At 54.5% G+C, this 20,031-nt stretch overlaps 1 protein-coding gene across 1 annotated transcript in view; it reads right to left on the bottom strand.

Moving 5' to 3' along the window:
* The window catches only part of ADARB2 (adenosine deaminase RNA specific B2 (inactive)), a 364,216-nt gene that overhangs the window by 6,874 nt on the left and 337,311 nt on the right, over window positions 1-20,031 (bottom strand). Inside the window, exons 5-7 of the mRNA XM_089906613.1 lie at window positions 16,609-16,777; window positions 14,703-14,854; window positions 7,141-7,309 (exon numbers count right to left, since the gene is read on the bottom strand). Coding sequence (XP_089762739.1) covers window positions 7,141-7,309; window positions 14,703-14,854; window positions 16,609-16,777 — 490 coding nt within the window. The remainder of the gene's footprint in view (window positions 1-7,140; window positions 7,310-14,702; window positions 14,855-16,608; window positions 16,778-20,031) is intronic.

Here is a 20,031-nt window from a genome sequence, read left to right as displayed (position 1 = left end):
AAACACAAGCAATTTAGCTGGCGATATTAATTTGCCTCAGAAGCATTGAGGTGAGTGAGAAACATCTTCTAATCTCATGCAAGAAGAGGCAGCCATCTGGCTGGCGAGGATTGAGGAACGGCTCCCCCTCCGTTAAGTGTGGGTCATTAAAGTAATGTGCTCACCCACATAAAACTCAAGTGGAATATAAAAGGTAATATTTATATACAAACAGTTTAGTCCTACAATTTAAACAGTCATTGGTTTTATGAAACGTTTACTTTAGTCTATCAGATTTGCATAACTTCACTTAAAAAAATAATTGTGGTCATTTCTGTAAGTCACAACCTGTCTCTCAGAAAGGAGTGGAGAATTGCCCTTGGGATCTAATGTGTGATTTTCCCAAAGAGTAAGTGTCCAAAAGTGTTGAAGGGGAGCACATTTCTGGAGGCATGAGAAGCAGGGGAATGGACATTCCCCATCGATAACAAAGCCCTTTCTCTAATGATGAGATGAGTATTACAGAGGAGACATTCCTGTGCTTCAGGCTGTCCATGGACTGGCTTTGAACAAAACTTCTGGAACGTATCTGAATGGCTCTGACTCTGCAGGAAGGTCTAAAGACAAACAAATTCTATATCTGGTCTTCTCCTAATAACCTTTACAATAAAGAGACAATCAGCCTTCTCCTTCCCTGGCTGTACGAGTTTAACTTATTCAGCCAACACCATCAATAAAACCAAATGTCGCCCTGAATACAAACTGGAGAGTTTTCAGCATTCCGGATTGAACGGAAAGTGCCTCTCCTTTTATACAAACAGCTGACATGACTGCAGTGTTGACAGAGAAAAAAGTCCCAGGTCTAGTTTTCAATATAGATAATCCCTAAATAAATATATTTTTGTCTGTTTGTCAATCACTGAAATACCAAAGATAAGTGAGGGAGAGATCTTGGAAAAAGGCTGTTTTCTTTAACTGAGAGACAATCTCTGTACCTCGAGGACTGACAGGGACTGTCCCAGGATGGGCGCCACCCAAGACCTGCCGGGCCTGTGCGCCCGGGGCGTGAGACCGATAACCGCGGGCATGGGTGCAGGGACTGTGGGTGGTCGGGGTCCCTGTCTGCCGTTTTCACCCCCGAGGCACGGCCGCCGGGAGGAGGTGCGGGTCCAACATGACAGTGAGGTCTGAACATCACCAAATCCATCCTTACTTCACTTCCCTCCTTGTCCGTGGGCAGGTTTGCTCGTGCCCTGGAGGCACAGTCACACCCACTGAGAAAGGTCACGGTGCAGCTGGGTGACTCAGGCTGAGGCACAGCTGTGAGTACAACGCCATGCACCCTGGGCTCGTCTGGGGGGCTTTGGGAGCCTCCTGCTGCTAGGACTCCCAAGACTGGGATGGAACTGGCCTGGGTGCAGCGGGCATCAGCGTTCCCAGCGTGCCAGGCAGTTCCATTGTGAGCCGGGTGATGCACAAAGCAGGCAGCATGGACTTGGGAGTCAGTCTACCGGGTCCAGGTGACCTCCGTGTCTTTTGTTGTCACTTAGCCCCTCTTCTGCTTTCCCTCAATGTTCATGATGTCTCCTGGTCACCTAATTTCTAGTTTGTTTTGCAGCTTCTCAGCCCTTTGCAGTGTCCTGGGGGCTGGACAAGGGATGGCTGCCACCTCAAACCTGTGTCCCTGTCTCAGCATTGTTGCCGGAGTAGCAGAGGCAGCAGATGCGGGAGTGTCATCACTGTTACCACGCTTATGTTGGACAAATATTCCTGAGTTTATCACTCACTACCTTTGAAACAGGAGGGAGAGGGGCAGGGCACAACTTTTAAAAGAATGACATAGCCCAAGGACATGACATAAACTGATTAGAACCAAATGGGTCCAAGATGGCAGACAAGTCGACTTCCACTAGACCTTGAGCCTCAGTATATGCTCACTGTAACACATCAGCGAGCTAAATGACACACCCACAGGCGCCAGGACAGTTCCAAGGCCAGACCATAAAGGTCAAAAAGTGGGTGGTGGCCCAATTTTGGGAAATCCCCACCCCTTCTCCAAAATAGCTGGAATACTCCTCCCACTCATTAGCCTATGAAATTACCCACCCCTGTAACACTGACAACCCCATACCCTGGTGCCTTTCTCACCTTCTGAGGTGGCCCACACTCTGTGGAGTGTGTTTCTCTCTAAATAAATCCGCTTGTTACCTATCATTTTGTCTATCACTGAATGCTTTCTGTGATGAGACTTCAAGAACCTGAGCTTCGTTAAATCCTGAAACCAGGTGTGTGATCTCGGTTAAAAGACTATGGGTTTTGGTGAGGTTCGAGTCCCAATCTGAGACACACGGTTGTACCTTCACCACTGGAGATGGGGTGAAGTTTCCCCTAAAGGCCGCAGTAAGGTGACCACGGTCTTCTGTGAAGGAAGAGCAGTGGTTATGACACCAAGCTGGGAACATTTGGGGCTGGGTGTTTAGTAAGAGCAGTGGTTTTAAAATGACCCCTATCTGGAGATTGGAAGCATGAACACATCCCCTCCTGATTTCAGCAGAGCTGTAGGTAACACCATCCGGCTGCCAGGTGGGCTGGGCAGAGAGCCAGGTCCCCACTCTCAGAGGAGGGGACTCTTGCAGCCTGAGATCTCAGTGCGGGGAGTCAGATGGGGCCTCGGTTCCCAGAGAGCATCCGTAATTCTTTACAGTTCATTTTTATGGAGAAAGTTTTAATCTGTTCATTTAAAAACACATTGCAATCGATAATCAAGCTCTGGTGCTTAAAATTAGAAACCATATCTAAAGGAACATTAGTTCCAGAAGATTTAGATTTTTATATGCTACTTGCCTCTCGATTCTTAGAGCAAAAACCCCTCCCTGTTTCGCCTGTCCTTTCAGGTGGCCGGTGTTTCCTGTTAGTGACTGTTCAGATCGGCTTCTTACGTCCAGAAAGCCAGGCCACATCCATGGGAACATGGGCCTCACGGGTGACACTTGTCATCTGTCCTGGGCTCACAGAGGTGCAGGGCTTGGTCTGTTTTATCTCTGAGCTGCAGGAAAATCCAACCCTTTGTTGCACCTCCAACCTTAACTCGTGGGTTGAAGGTCGAGTTTCCTGGACCTGGTGAAACGACCCACATTCTGCAGTTTCCCTGGGTCTGCACCAGCCTGGCATAAGCAGTGGCATTTTAGGAATAGATTTCACTATGACTTTGGTTCTGTAATTTTGCAAAAACCACATGAGTTGAGCCAAGTGAGTGGAAGTGGTGTCTCCTACCTTGTTATATTGGTGTCCCGGGGCAGGGGGTGAGGTGGGTGGGGAAGGGCTTAAAACATCGGAAATTTACTCCTGGAGGCAGAGGTCTTAGGTGAAGGTGTGGCAGCCCGGGGGCACCGGGGAGACCCCACCCCCAGGCCTCACTCTCCTGGCGCTCAGAGGCTTGTGGATGCGTCCCTCTGGGCCCCGCCTCTGTCTCTGTGGCCTCCCCTGTGCACCTGCTCTGTCCCCAGGTCCCCAAGGCCTCACTCACGAGGATACACTAGCTGCATTTAGAGGCCACCTTCTCTCACCGTCCTTGGCTTAATCCTGCCTGGAAAGGCCACACTCACGGGTTTAGGGTCTGGGGACAAGGATATCTTTTGGGGCCACTGTTGGGCCCATGCCACCTGCTATGGGGCATTAGGAGATCCCATTGCTTCTGTTTACCCCATACCCTGGGCTCCGTAACCCCACTCTGGGGAGTATGTCCTAAGTCTGTACTCGGAGATTTGGAAAAACGCTTCGGTACAGAGATATTTCTGGAAACATGGTGCACGGAGCAACCACTTGTGAGCACCCAGGGATCCAGCAGCAGGGAGGTGCCCCCAGCCTTGCACGTGGATTCAATGCCCGTGACTTTGAAAGGAGCCAGGATCATAGTGTTCAGTGATGGACTGTAAGCAAACTGCCCGAAGCAGCAAAATCCTGATGACAGGAAAAAGCCTGTGTTTAGGAAAAAGGTTAAGGCGTTTATAGCCAAGGTGCCTGCTGTTTTCGGTGACGTCTGGGATACTGGCTGGTCGTCTTTTTTACTTTTCACGTCTCCTAATGTTTCTTACTGTCTCTTATGTTTTAATGGGGGGTGAGGGGAACTTCAGATGTGTGATGCCACTCCCTGTGGGCTGTTTCCACCAGTCGGTGTGACTAGATGGTCCCATCACACTTTCCCTTTATCTGGAGGCATGAGAACGTGTGGCCTTAGGTGCATTTAGGATCTTGTGGCCACAGAGTCTCAGGTTTGGTTCTGTTTTGGATGGAAACCATTCACCCAAGGGAGAGGTATCCACTCTCCCTCGAGCATTGGAACCAGCTTTTATCTGCAAGATAGTATTTTGCTCCAGGGCTTTAACTAAAATTCCTTTTCGGCCAAAAATCTGACTTTCAAAAGACTTTCATGGCCCAAGAATTTTCCTGGGAATTCCAACGACTCTGTTCCAAAGAGAAGAAATTAGATTTCGTTTTCTGCTATGTCAGCATCAAAGTTATTTTTAAAGGGAAAAAACGTAGCTGGTGTATCCCCACTTCCGGCCTTGGGTGTTTTTTTCCATGGAAGGGGGAGAAGGCTCTCTCTGTGGCCGGGGTGTCCTGCCCGCATCCAGTCTGTGGTGCTGGGCATCCTGGCTTTGGTGCTGGTCCGTCAGACTCTCCATCCTCCCGGTGACGCCACAGGTGTGCTTCCACACGATGCTGAGCATGGTGTACCCCCAGGAGCCTGGGGCCCTGCATGCGCTTGCGACTCTGTCGGCTGTGCGCCGGTTTAGGGGGGCGGGCAGCCTGGGCCTGGTTCCCATGATCTTTGGAGTGAGTTTGATAATGACATTCACATAACGCAGCCCTTTTCCCTGGGAGGCCACCCTGACCACTGGACTCGTGGGAATGTTGCACAGAGCTTCCATCCATAGGGTCGACCCCTTCCACATGCTTGGGTCCTGGGCCAGGTCTGACCCAGCCGCTCAGCCTGTGTGAGTCCTGCCCACTGTCCAGCATGGTCAGGGGCCACCCCTCCACTGCCCCGTCCACGAAAGCCTCGCCCCGACTCTGCGTTTCTGAGCACGGCCGTCATCACGAAGGAAACCCCACCCCTGCCCCCATCTCCGCTCCAGTCCAGCCTCGCTCGGCCCCCTGCAGAGCTGGACGTCTCTGCTCCCGCCTCCCGTTGGGTGATGGATGGGTGCCCACCTGCAGAGACGGGACCCTAACCTGCGCACGCACCCCTCACAGTGGCACCAGCGATCCCCTGAGGGTCAGACCTTAGACGCAGAAGCAGATGGTGGGGGTGAATAGGATTCCGGTGCAGGACATGGGGTGCAGGGGGAGGGGAGGCTGAGGAGGGGGAGGGCATCTCGGGGGTTGCAGGGAGAGAGGCAGAGATGGTGGGCTTGTTCAGGGAGGAAGGTGGGGCAGGGGAGACAGAGAGACAGAGACAGGGAGAGAGACAGAGACAGAGGAGAGTGAGGAGAATGTTCAGGGAACACCTGAGGAAAGTCCTGGGAAGGTGGGCTGGGCTCCCAGGGGACTGAGTGGGGGGAGGGGACCTGGTGCCATGCCCCCCAGGCCCCTCCTGCCCCATTGTGTTCCCCGCCGTCTGGGCACCACTCACCTGGCCACCAGATTTGGGGACTAGACAGGTGACTGGCAGGGCTACCCATGAGCTGCATCAACTCCTGGATGAATGTGGGGTGGCCCCCCACCTGCCCAGAGCCACGGGTATCACAATGTCCCCAGCATGTCCCCCCTCAAAAGCAGTTAGAACCCTCCTCAGCCCAGGGACATGACGTGGACTGTGCTTTCTAAGTAGACTTTGTTAAACAGAGCATCACTGTTGGGAATGAAACCAGGGGGCCTATGGGCTCCTGGGCACGAAAGCCTTTCTGTCCCCCATTTCTTGTTTCTAGGGAACAGACTGCAGCCTCCGTGACCTTCCCTGGGTGCCAAAGGGCAATTTGAACAGTTGCTAATCAAGAGGAGTAGCCAAGAAACCACCTGAGGTGAGATTAAAGGGGCCAGAGAAGCCCATCAAGGTCAGGAAACCCGACCCCCTAAGACCCTGCACATGGCCTGATCTCATCAACAACCCCCCCTTGAAGGCTTGTTATAAACCCCTCATCAAATCCTCCCGGGTGGGGACACATAGTTTTTCGAGGCAGGAACCCGCTGTGTCCATCTTTGCCTGGCAAAGCAATAAAGCTGTCCTTTTCTACTTCACCTAAAAGTCTGTCTCCGAGATTCGATTCGGCACCGGTGCAGAGGTGCTGCGCTTTCAGCGTCAGGACTGTTGACGTCCCACATCACCCAGGCTTTGTAGCGAGTTTAATTCTCTGTCGATTGACATTTAAGATCCTAGAGACAGTGAAACTTAACTTCTGTATCATTCATTCACTTCATTTGCTAAGGAGTCAGAATTAATTTAGAGACCCAGCGCAATCCTGGGAGAGCAAGAGAATTTCCGTTAAGGTGGAAACTGCTGCTTCTCCCCACTTCATGAATAGATGAAAACAGTACAAAGGAGGGTACGTTTCCTTCTGAGAGATGAGCTAGTTGACGACTACAGGCAGCTCTCTTTGATGCAGAAATCAGTGCTTTGCTGTATTGCAGTCAGGCAGGGGGCAGTCACTCCAGGGGAGTAAAAGGCCTTATTTCTCCTGTAGCCGTTTGGTGATTTCCCTTGAGATTTCGGATCCCTGTTCGCCAGGGCTGAGGTTTTACCTACCCCGTAGCCTAGGGAGCCTCACAGAGGCACCGAGTGCACCTGGGCCACGGCCCCTCCACATGCAGGCTCGGGTCAGGGTTGGGGTAGGGGCTGGGGTCCCCACTGCCCTGGCTCCCGAGTCCCTGGGTGTCTGCCTCTCCTCGGCCCCGCCTGCCTCTCTGACGGCTCTGTCTGGCTTTCCAGGGAGGCTGTGATGGTACAGAAAGCGCCTGGCCGGTGCACAACTGTGTGTGGGGCAGCGGGCAGCCACGTCCCGTGGCGGGTGTGGAGTTCAGGGCCGACAGGGCAGAGTCCGGGACCTTGGAGTGCACCTCAGCACCCGTCCAGGCCCCTCTCTGGGACCACAGTCCCTGTCCCTCCCCCCCGCCAAACACACACCCAGGCGGCACTCGTGCAGAGGACAGAGGGGCCGTTACCTGGCGATCTTGTCCGTGCAGGACATGGTGACCAGCTGCTCGCCCAGCAGGACGCCGTCCCACGTCTGCACCGTGCCTGGGCCACGTACGGGCACTGTCCCCTCCCCGGACTCGATCTTCGTGCGCAGGTGCCCCCGGAACTTCCTGGCCAGGTGCTTGCTGCTGCTCACTAGGGTACGAGAGCTGCGTGAGACACGGGGGCTGGGGACACGGTGGGGGGGATACAGGGTGGTCACGGGGGGGCTCCGAGAGGAGGGGAAGAAGAGGGGAGCTCATTGGGAAGCAGCTCCAGTGACCCTGGTGCCACCGCCTGCATTCAGGATGAGGAAGCAGCTTTGGAGGTAAGTGCTGGGCGGACGGACTTGTACAGACACGGGAGGAGCTGGGGCACAGCAACCCCTCTGGTCCAGGCTCAGCCTGCGTCACAGCAAAAGGCTGTGGACAGTGACCATTGGTGGCTCTGCAGCCGTTTGGTCTCGGTCCGACCACTGGACCTGCGGCCCAGCTCTCAGCACAGACGGGCCAGGGAAGGAGCTGCATTTACAGACACCGAATTTTGGGTTCCACGTCACCTTCATGTGTCAGGAGATGCTCTTCTCACCCTTTCCAGCCATTAAAACATGTAAAAACCATGCTTAGTTCTCAGGTGGCTGGTGGGATCCAGCCCAATTGCTGGGCTGCAAACCTCATCTAGATTTTAGTCCTGGCTCTATGGTTTCCTAGCTGCGTAGCCTTGGAAAAGCTACTTAAAACTACTGTGATACAGTTAGTTCGTCTGAAAATGGGGTAGTGGTGGTGCCTCCCTCCTAGGCTTAGGGACTAAATGAGATGGGACCTGGGACCCCAGAGCTGCTGCCGAGAGTCCCGGTGAGGGGGCATCTGCTACACCCAAAGACCGGCCCATGGTAGGGGGCCTCGATGCCCTGTTACTGCTCTCCTGCCTTTGCTTTCCAGAGTCACCTCCACACCCGTATACACCAGTTATTTGAAGAACTAGCTTGAACGAGAGGAAGATTAAATTTATTATATTTTTCTTTTTTAAAAAAAGGTTCTGTACATTTAGTCAGGATTATAATGTATTATAGAAATGCTTAACTGCTTTGTGTACAAATTATATATGAACTACCACAGTGATACCAACGTTGACACACACGATGGTGGGATGAACACTAAATGCCTTCTTTAAAAGGTTTCTATGTAAGTTTTAGAATTTGTGAAAATGTGTTTCTCCTTCATTTATCTGCACTGGAGTGAGGGTAAATTATTAATATAAATTATTACCCAAATAATTAATAACATTTGGGTTTATATGGGCACCTTCTCTTACAGATCTTGAAGTCATTTCCAGTATCTTTTCTCATGCTTTCTAAGAACTGAAGTTCCTTCACTATGTATTCATACTGCCTAGAGGCCATCTCTTGGGAAGAAAATTGCTGTACTCTGTGGAGAAAGTAAACTTTTGAGAGGTTTTAGATTGCTTATTGACCATACTACTAACCAGGTCCTTGATGAGATCCAATTTGGACTGGCCTATGAGTTGTCTATGGAAGGAAGAACCAAGATGAGAGACTGAGCCTGGGGGAGGGAGGCGCAGAGCCAAGGGATGCCCAGCCCTCCCCCTAGGTAGAGCCTGAATCTCTTCTTTGCAGATTTAAATGGCACGAGGAATCGGGTGACAATGATGCTGCTGCTGCTGGTGATGATGGTGACGACGGTGACGATGGTGACGATGGTGATGGTGGTGATGATGGTGATGATGGTGACGATGGTGACGATGGTGACGGTGGTGATGATGGTGACGATGGTGACGATGGTGATTGATGGTGATGGTGACGGTGATGATAATAATGGTGGTGATGGTGAGACAGTGATGATGGTGGTGATAACGATGAGACGATGGTGATGATGGTGATGGTGATGGTGATGGTGACGGTGATGATAATCAATTGAACATAAAATATTTCACCTGACTCAAAAATACTTGAGCAAAACTTTGGTTTGACCTGACTTTTTACACCGTCCAGGTGAGGTCTTTATCACATCAACTTCCTGTGGCAGGTGGCACTGAGGGAAAGGAGGGCTGGCGTAGCTAACAGTTTCCACAATTTACCACAATGTTAGGAACTAAAGTCTTCTGTGTGGGAATACTTTCTTAGGAAATACGGTACTTGCTGTCCCCCTCTTTCTGGTAATTATATTCAATAGTATCCTCACCATTCTCTCAATGCTTCAACTATTGTGTCATTTTCCAGACCTGGAAAATCACCTATTACATTGTAAGGCTCTTCTGAATTCTTACCCAGTGCTTCTGTGCAACTAACTTTCCCTTAAGCAGACTTTGTAGCCTGTTAAGGCCATGACAACCCGGAGGCCTGGCTTGAGTAACAACTGGTTTCTAGGAGTTAACCTAAAGTTTTCAGGTAGATGAATTTTTCCTGAAGAGCCAGGTGCATGAGATGCTCCTGACGAGTGTTTATTTTCGGAGGTGTTGAGTCTCGGCTGCCTCCTCCAGCTCCCCCACCAGTGTGATGTGTCCCAGTGGCTCTGAGCATCGCGATCTTGCAGAGCTCGTTTACCCTGGCTCTTTCTTGCCTAATTGCGAGAGGCAGGAGGGAGTTGAAGATGCTACTTCAAGCAGAACGAAATGCCAATCCAACCAGAAACTGCAGGGAACTGACCTTAAATTATCTGCAGTGGGTTTGTCGTGTGCCCTAGACAGCGGAAGTGTGGAGCATTAAGACCCTGCCTGCGTGGATACATAAATGCTCCCAGACCCATAAGAATGTTCTCAGCTACTTCCGATACTCCATCTCATGAGACTCTTCAGTGTAGTGTTTGCTCATCTAAAACCCTGACTTTCGGACCCTGATGTCAAGATAAAGTGCGGCTGGTAATGTGTTTAAGAAAATTGTTCAAGTGAATATTCTATTTTCAGGAGAGAATCAGATGGCGACGGAGGAAGTCCACCGAGGGAGCAAAGGTCTATCTGAAATGTGATGCATGGTTGCTGCAGTGGTGCAGGGGAGAGAAAGAGCCAGAAATGGGAAAAAAGTATAGGAAAGAAGACAATATTTTTAAACCCCAAATAAACTTCAAAAGGTATATCCCAGAAGGTATACCCATGATGTGGTCTACTATTTATTGTAATAATGACATCTACAATATTTGTCATGTGGTCACGTGGGTGTTCTTGTCCTACCTGGTGAGGATGGTGACGGTGACGATGTGAGTTAGGAAGGCATTTAAATGCATCGACCCTACAATGCACGGATATTATCACGTGTTGCGTGCTCTGTAGCTCACATCAGAAGACGGGGCGTCAGGAAGTGTACTTTAGATTCCCTGACTTCCTATGGGATTTTGGAGCAATCTCTTGAGCTGCCGTCATGTACAAAGAACAGAACTGGCTCAGACGTACAGGCATTCAGTTCACACTTGTAAGATAGCTGTGTGATGTAATCATGCTATTTCTCATGGCTTCTTGTGGGAGATAGATCAGAGATTTGAACTAAGTTGCTAAACTCTTCTAAAATGGCAGTAAGGACTGAATTTTCTAGGTTATTTAAAGAACCTGCCAAGCAAGAGGAATTTGCATTAGAGTGTTGGTGGGTTGGAAGGAGAACGGTCACCCAGCCACTGTGACCAGCCCGGGTCTTTTCATTAATCTCTTCATTTGGGTTATGATCAGAACTGCCCCCATGTCTGCAGGCCTTGCAGACGCTCCACCAGTCCCCCGTCTGCACGCAGGCCCGCCCTCCGGTGGGAGAGGATAGGAAACCAATTGGGCAGGAGACAGGTTAGGGGGTTTTGAACCCGGGGTCTCAGAACATGGCTGATCCTCAGAATCACTGGGGAAGTTTTAAAAGTATGGGCCCTCAGACCCACTGCATTCCGAGGCACCAGAATCTTGGGAGAGTGGGCACAGGAACCTGCATTTGTAGAAACTTCCTGGCAGTGTTGTAGCTAAGTCGGGTTTGGAAACAACCAAATCTGTGCACACCTGCTCACAGGCAGCACGCCACCCCAGACATCTTGGCCAACGGACACTGAGTCCATTTCTAAGGACTCTAGGAAGGGAGAACCTACGATCTGTCCAGGTGAATGTTTTTGAGGGGAAACAACCCCAGGGACTTTAGACTTTCTGGAGCCACAGGCGTCCCCGGGGGTGGGGTTGTGTATTGTCCCTTAGCTGCAGAGCCCCTGAACTGGGCCTCAGGGGTCTGGGGCTACTGCAACTCATGGAACCTTTAGGGCTGTGGCGACAGCTTAGGCCAGAGTCCCTGGTGGACAGCGGGGGGCTCTGCCACAGGTGGGTCAGACTTGGTTCTCTGCTGGGGTTCACTCTGCCTTCCTTCCCTCTTAAAGGACAGGGGGCCATCTGGGCAAGTCTGTTGAGAACTTCCCTTAGACCTAATCACTGAACAGGTGTGTCCGCGGTCCCGTACGTCAGGCATCTGTTGTGCGTGTGTGCCGTGTGCTTGTGCTCGTGTGTGTACATGTGTGTGAGAGAGGGAGGGGTGACCCCTGGCACCATGGCTGTGGGTTGTGCAGAAAGATGTACAACCGCTCCTGCAGACCAAGCAAGGGGTGACAATCAAACCAGCCAAAGTGACCAGGACCGGCAGGGGACATGCTGGTCGGTGGAGGGGAGGCTCCTGGAGCAGCTGTGGGTGAGAAGCTGGAGGCCTCGTTGTCCAGGGCCAGAGCTTCTCCCGGCTGTGACCCCTCTGGGGAGAGGATTGAGCATGTCATGCTCTGCATCTGTGGACGCGAGGACATTGCCATGACCTTCAGGGTCGGGTGCCCTGGGCCTGTTCAGGAGCGTGGACCCTGAGGCCATAGGGCAGTGAGGCTGGGCTTCTGCAGGGGTGGCTTGCAGGAGGCGGGAGCGCCCATCCCTGCTAAACGCCCCTCGGGCAGGCCCTGCCTCCAGGGGGCCTGTCACTGTCACCTCTGCCCTGGAGGGGACCCTTAAGGATCCCCATCACCCACACCCCCTCCTCCGAGGTCCAGCGAAGGAGGCACCCTGAGAGTGAGCCACCAGCAGAGTCACCCCGTCCCCACATTAGCCAATTCTCTCTAAAACAAAACACTTCTGGGGCGTTTGTGCCTCGGCAAATGGAGAAGGCTGAGCCACCTGTAAAGGTCCTCCACATGGGGGACGGCACGCATTCGGGACTTCTTGCCCTGGCCGACGAGTAAGGAAGGTGATGCAGGACACTTGCTGGCCGTCTGAGGGACAGATCCACCAGGTGCCCGCTTGGGGCCCCTGTGGGAACCCTGGGGAGAAACACCAGCTGAAATAACCTAGGAGCAGCTTCTAATTTCTGTAGGCACACCTGCAGCAAAAATGTGAGGAAAACGCTTTTTTTGGTCCCTTCTACCTGCACCTGCCACTTCTTAAAACACCACGAAGTAAAAGACGTCTGTGCCTGGAGGAGGACCCCAGGGCGCACTGAGAACATATCTGCTTGTTCTTCTAAACCACCGGCTTTGCAAGTTGGAATTAAGGCCGGGGAGGCTGATGACCTGGAACCGTCCCTGGCAGAGAGCGCAGTCTCGGGGGGGCGGGGCGGGACGGGCTCCCCTTCCTCACTCAGCCACCCCGACTCCGGCCGGCAGGAAGCTGGTGTATCAGGGCCTCCCCAGAGTTCTGTGGGACTTTTCCTCCTGGAATCGGAGGGCTCCTGGCTGGGTCTCCATGATGCCAGGTCTTCTGAGAGAAAATGGAAGGATAATTCCAAGTAGCTAATGGACCATACTTCACAATTTCACGTGGGGAATTGGTACCATGTAGATCCAGCCTGACAAGCGCCTCCGAGAAAATGAATTCTCATGTTTTCTCCTCTCTCTCTCTCTCAGGCTGCGCGGTCAGAAGGAACACTCTGCACAACCCCAGGGGCCTTTGGAGGGGCCAAGCCCACTGCCCACGTTGCCGGTCCCCCAGCCTGCTCTCCTCCTGGGGCAGCTCCCTGGAAGTTCCCTGACATTGAATAGGTTCCCTTTCGTGACTCTCAGTTTGACTTGATTCTCCCACTGACTTTCCATAGGTGGGTGTTATGGTCTGAATGTGTGTGTCCCCAGATTCTGTATGTTGACACCTAACCCCCAAGGTGATGGTGTCAGGAGGTGGGTCCTCTAGGAGGTGATGAAGTCATGAGGGTGGAGCCCCATGATGGGATCAGTGTCCTTATAAAGAGACCCCACACAGCTCCCTGCCCCTCCCTCCAGGTGAGGACACAGCGAGAAGACGCCGTCTGTGAACAAGGAAACGGGTTCTCACCAGACATCGAATCTACCAGCACCTTGATCTTGGACTCCCAGCCCCCAGAACCGTGAGGAATCCATGTCTGCAGTTTATAAGCCACCCAGCCTGTGCTGTTCAGGAGGGCAGCCCGTGCTGAGACAGCAATGAAAATGTTACCGGTACCCTATTACAGGGGACTCTGTCCAACCATTTCCCAGAGGGGAAAGCGATGGGCTTGGAGGAACATTGGTAAAAGCAGAAGGCATTATTTTGGACCCGCATACAATCTGAGTATTAGAGAAATAGGTTAAATTCATGCAGGGTTTTAAAGAGAGCGATTTCCCTGCACGTCCTTATCTTAGGTAGAGGCACTCCCCGCAAGCCGGGATGCAGCCGGCATTCAGAAAGTACTCATCGCTCCTTCCCTTGGTAATTAGAACACAAGTGGACCTTCCGTGGGGGGTCAGGGCCCAAACACGCCTTCAGTAACTGTGTTGTCTGTTTCTGCTGTAGGTTCCCTCCGAGCACAACGGGCCATGGGTGCCTCACCATCTTAAGAAGGGGCTGACCCCTCATCACACACAGATACTCCACTTCCCCGCCCTCGTCAGATTTGCCTCATTCTGCTTCTGGAGGGGTTCACGTGTGTCTGCATGTGTCTGCGTGTGTGTGCGGGTGTGTGTGTGGTGTGTATACGAGCATGTGTAACACACACACGTAGCGTCAGTAACAGACTTTCCTAATGGCACCTGGGGAGACACTGACCCCATGAGACCCGCACAGAGGAGACTGCGGTGTCCTCCCCCCAGGACCATGGTGTCACCTCTTGGGTGGACGCGACTGTGTCTGTGGTCACCAGCTCTCCTAAAATACCCGAGAGGGCAGGTCCCGCCCAGGGTTTTCACACCCTTTGTGGGAGAGGCCAGGCGCCCGGGAAGATGTTTTTATCCTCCCCCATGTGCAGACGGAGGCAGACGCAGCCCTGGGGTCAGCTCCACCTCCACGTGGCCCGCCTCTGTGCTGCTTCAGCCTGTGTTCTGTGTCCTGGCCACAGGCTGCCTGACCTGCTGCAGCGACGGGGCCCCAGCAATTAGAGAGCCTCTGTCACGTCTCCAGCTACGCTGTCCCCAGAGATGAGGGCCCTTGGACCGAGGTTTTAGAGGATGCCATTCTGATGCTGCAGATGCGCTCGCCTGCCCCTCAGGGCCGCGCCACCCAGGCAAGCAGGCGGTGTCTGAGCGGACAGCGGGACACACCAACCAGGGAGGAGAGTATCGGGCTGTTCGAACACAAAGGCAGAAAGCTGGGTGCTTACGGTCCGTGGTGAGCTCGTAGGGCGAGTGGAGCCGCGCATCTCCGCAGGGGGATGTGCTCACATAGAGGTGGAACAGGACATCCTCCCTCAGCCGGTAGCCGCCCTCCTGCAGCCGTACGAAGATGGAGCGCTCGCTGTCCTCGCGCCGCTTGCTGGGGACAGAGAGGGGCCCCGTCAGCTACGGGAGGCCGGCCGGGGCGCCCGGTCCATTTCCTGCATGAAACCTTCTGGACCAGCTGCGGAGCAGCTGGGTGAGAGCAACCGGCCCACAGAGGCTGCATCCTCGGCCTCCCCGCCGCCCACGGTCAAGCCCATCCTTCACAAGCCCAGCGTCCTCGGTACACATGACCCCGAATGTGAGTGTCTGTGACACGGCCATCCTGTGGGTCACGATGCTCCCTGTGTGCCTGCAGGATGCTGCGCTCTACACGGCCGCCGTGGGCAGATGGTTCTCTGTTAGACGGAGAACAGGGATAGAGAGGCAGGGCTCGGCCGCAGCCCAGTGAGGAATCCGGCGCGGGGACCCCTCTTCTTCTGCCTCGGCCGTGCCCCAGGGCTGTCCTCCCCACACGACACCCCCTTTGCCCCCCTTCTCAGTGGCGGTGAGGAGCACCCCCTGCACAGAGCGGGCCTAGCTGTGGCCCCTCCCAGACCCGTTCTCACCAGTCACGGGCGGCTCCTTCCCGCCGGTCTTGCTGTTTTTACACGTTCTGCCCCATTGGTGATGGATTCTGAGAGCACGCAGGCAGCAGAACAGACATTTTCTCCCCGGGAACCCTTGAGGCATCCCACCAGCCTTTCTGCTTCCCTGACTGTGCTCCTTCTGCTGCCAGGCCCTCCAGGCCCTCCCCAAAACCTCAGAGCAAACGCCTGGCCCTGGTTTTCTGCAGCCGTTGCTGGTCTCCGTCCCCTAACCCCGATCCCCTGAGGGCAGGGGCCTGGGTGCCCCTGGCCTGCAGCTTGGTGCCAGCACACAGCCAGCCCTAAACGTCAGCCTGGGGCCACGGTGACACATCCAGAGTTAGGGGTGTTTGGAAACATTTCTGACCTGGCAGTTGGATATTCAGGAGAGAAACCCTTCCCACATTTGGAGAGATTTCCAACTCCCTTCCCCACATTCAACCCTGGCCGCACCATCCGCCAGCCTGGAACCAGGGGGAACCTGCAAATCAGGGGCTCGGACAGAAATTAACTGAGTGTATGAAGGCATTGCTTTCCTGAGTCTACTCAGCACCTCTGGACCCGCCTTCCCTTTGTGTGGCCCCTGCACAGGCCATGGGCAGGCGGGAGTCACCGCCTGAAGCCCCCAGGCCCCTGTTGCTAGCGGGTTTGAGGAACGCTGCTCCGGAGGGTGTGGAAGGACAGCGGTTCTGGCAGAGACACACGCTGTGCCTACAGCCACCCGTGATTCTGCTACTGCTCAGGGGGTCGTAGAGGGAGATGTCCCCCAGGGGACAGCCTGCTGCTTCCTGATGGCCGCCCAACAGCACTAGGCATCCCACATCTGGGCACGTTGCTCAGGGTCTTCATTACAGAACCCCCCCCTTTAAGATGCAAACATGCAGGGAGGAGGAGGAGGCCAGAAACAGGGAGACAGAGCCCATCACTGGCCGCCTCCGTCGTGGTGCCTGGGGAACAGGTGCAGGAAGGGTTTCCGCTGTGGGGCAGGGTGTAGGGAGAGCCCGCCCCACACAGCAGGACAGGGCTCAGAGCTGCTGGCTGGGCTCGTCCGGGCAGTTGAGCCTGGGGGCCCCAGGACGAGGCCTGGGGAGGGAAACAGACTCGACCTGGAGTCTGGGAGGGGCTGGTGTGCTTTCGGGGCATAGCCGTTGGCACGTTCAGGGTCTGCTGGGATAGAGGGACACCAGGCGCGGGGGCTGCATGGCCGCCCGGGATCCCCGCTCACCTCAGGTGCAGCTCCAGCTGTGCATACAGGAAGTGGATCAGCGCCCTCCTGGCCACGATCTCCGCATGGCAGTCGTTGACCACCAGCCCCTGGTCATTGATGTACTCGCCGCTGATGCACTTGGTCCCCGAGGACAGGACGACGACCTGGGCTTGCCTGACATCCAGGCCTGGTGGACAGAGGAGGCGTGAGAGCCCTGCGGCCACTGCCCTCCCCGTGGGGCAGTGGGTCTGCTCTCCACCTCACCTGGCACCGCCCCCCCTGCCCCCTTGCATCCAAGGCTCAAGTTCACCTGTAAATAGCCAGCCAGTGGGACAAAAGGTACTGGGGGGGCGGGCGTGTGCACACCTGGCTCACTTGTGAGGCCGGAGTCACGCCCAGAACTCCGTTCACTCCCCAATCCCAGCCCAGTGGGGCCCCGAGTGTGTGAACCCCGATTCCTGGCCTGAAGGACCTGAGGGCCGTGTCTCCCCACGTGTGTGACCCAGACAGGGCAGGACGCAGGCCTGTGGTTGAGGAAGATTCATCCCTTAATTGGAAGATTCTCTGACGGGAGGGCCTTATGCTCAGGACGGAAGGATGTCTGTGAGGACAGACCGCAGGCCAGTCCCCGCCCGCCCGCCTATGCCTCTGAGGCAACTCAGGACCATCGGCCACCTTCCCTGCGTGGAGCCAGCGCCTCTCAGAACCCCAGATTCCTGCACGAAGGGACACTTGCTTCTCTGCTCCGCTCACCTCGGCGGCTTTGCCCTGAAGCTGGGGCATGTCTGCGTCTGGACTCAAGGCCCAGCCCTGGAGCAGCAGGAGGTCTGGACACCAGGCAGTCTGGGCCCTGAGGCTCCTGTGAAAGTGCAGCCTGGGCCGAGGGCCACTCTCGACGCCCACAAGAGGCCAGCAGAGACAGCAGGACGCCCAGGCCAGCGCGTCCCTCTGGAACCGCCTCTCACAGGAGGTGTGGGGGTCCTGGTGGGGCGGCCCCTCCCTGGGCCCCACGCAGAGCAGGAGCCGCCTGGGACCCCGGCCTCGCTTCTGGGGCCGCATTTCAGGAGCTCCCAAAACAGGCTCACACCTGAGAACAGCGGCAGCAGCGGGGAGAGGGTGCTGAGCTTTCTGATTTGACGGCCCAGGCTCTCCGTTTTCCCTAAAGAACAGCAGGGCAGATGGGAGGTAGGTAGCGGCAATACAGCCTCCCTTCCATCCAGCAAGTTCCGTCCTGAGATCCTTATGACCCCATGGGGGGCATAGGAGGGGCCATGCCCCCGCGTCCCCCTCTGGTCCCTTCGAGGGCCGCGCACAGCTGCTTCCTAGCAAAGCTCACGGGTTCGTGGTGAGAACGAAGCAACTGGCCTTCTGTTTGGTGTGGCTGTCGTATCTCTGCACGTTGTGTGAAAGTGATGTATGTAAAAGTGATTTACTACCGCAATGTTTGCAAGTGAAATAATATGAGTGACCCAATACTGACCCACCAGTAGGGGACTGCTTAGAGCGGAGTACGTTCATCTGTATACTGGGCCCCTGTAGACAAGTTCTCTGGAGGAATAGAAAGATTTCTAAGGGATATTGTTATGTGAAAAAAGCAAGGTGTGGAGCAGCGCGTGTACAGCCCACGTTGTGCTGTGAAGGGCAGGGGTGTGGGTCAGGGCTGGGAGCCACCCGCCCACCACCAGCTGCTGCTAAGTCAGCCGCTTACTGTCTCGAGGACATGGAAGACACGCGATCCCCGGACCGGAGACGAAGGGCATTGTGACTCGTAGCACCGCCGGCAGCAAGAGCCTTGTGCCTGCTTAGGTGCCCTTGCCCGTCTCAGGCGGTGTGTGCAGGGGGCTTGTGGGTGCTGCCCGTGCTCGGGGGTCCCTGAACTTGGGGACGGCACCTCTCCGTCATCAGTGGTTAGCAAGTCCCAAAGGAAAACTGTACGTCACCCCTTGAGACTGCTCCCTGCAAACACAGCCGAAGAAACGTTCCAGGGAGAGTGATTGCCCCTCTCTGGCTGGCCTCCTGCATTGCCCTCCTCAGCCTGAGGACTGGTGTGCTCATGCCCCAAAGGACTCACCCCACCCTCTCTCCCCCAGCAGGGAAACTGCCTCCCATCACACGCGAAGGTGACTGGGCCGGCTTGCTCTCCAGCTGGCCCACACCTGATGCATGGAACTCCCACGCCATGCATGCACCCTCACCTCCAACTCTGGGAAATCTCTGGGAATGCACTCTTAGGTGTTTAGCCGGGACTAAACAATTCTTAGCCTCTTCCAACTCTCAATAGATTTTCACAATACTACATCTGACTATGGAGGAAATGATTACCAAGTTTCTAGGAATAAAACTGAAGGTAAAATATACCAACCAGTGTCAAAGAAACAAATACCCAAACTATAGAAACTAGAGACAGAACGGAGCGGCATTCACCCTGCGTGCAGACCGCCCGATGGTATGCTGTTCGATTGGTCCTGACGCCCTGTTTTCTGGGCCGTGTCCAGTGAGTGTAATGACTCAAGCATTAGCGTTTCCACCACCCACTGGGGGAAGCCAGGCTCTTCCACAGTGTGGGCTCGGCGCCAGGAGACCCTCCTCCACAGTCCGCTCGATGCTCCTGCACTGTTTCCCTCTCACCCAGGCTCCCAGCACCCCCTGGGGTTTGCACCCTGAGTATTTGCAGAGAATTTCCTGCAGTTTCACAGCTAGTCATTATTTGGTCCAAGTCTGTGTTTAATTCTCAGTCTTTTCCTGCGATTCAGTATTCTACTCTTCTCAGCTTTCTATTCTCCAAATTTCCTCGAGTCAGTTTGAAAGCAAGTGGATTTTAAAATGTCGGCTCAGGCCTTCCCTGGTGGCACAGTGGTTGAGAGTCCCCCTGCTGATGCAGGGGACACGGGTTCATGCCCTGGTCCGGGAAGATCCCACATGCCGCGGAGCGACTGGGCCCGTGAGCCATGGCTGCTGAGCCTGCGCGTCCGGAGCCTGTGCTCCGCGGCGGGAGAGGCCACAACAGTGAGAGGCCCGCGTACCGCAAAAAAAAAAAAAAAAAAAAAAAAAAAGCCGGCTCAGACATGTCTGGTCTGTGACGGATGTGCTAGGACTGAGACTGACAGGAAAGATTTTCACTTTTGATGGGGGTGGGGTGGGGGACTTTCGCCCCCTGGGATCTTGATTTACAGCGTCTCCACAAATCGGAAGACAACAGTGTCCCAGGGCTTTCAGTCTCTAACCATTGCAAATGCACCAATTTTAGGAGGACAGTTAGTTATGCGTAGGGATTTGTGCATTGCCCTGTGGATGAGGAGCTCAGAGGGAACCCCATGCAGGCCCTAGGGAGTCAGCTCTCCCCACGTGCCCTGCTGCCAACCTCCTGATGCAGTCTAGTCTTTTCTGGACTGAGGGACGTGGGCTACTTCTGGCTCCAGTGGCTGCTGACCATCTGGTTGG

This window comes from Delphinapterus leucas, chromosome 2, assembly GCF_059928025.1.
Source record: "Delphinapterus leucas isolate spDelLeu-1000000601 "Yukka" chromosome 2, BTC_Dleu_Yukka2, whole genome shotgun sequence".
NCBI lineage: Eukaryota > Metazoa > Chordata > Mammalia > Artiodactyla > Monodontidae > Delphinapterus > Delphinapterus leucas.
Note: the sequence above shows the minus strand (reverse complement) of the source record. Positions and strands in the feature narration are given on the sequence as shown.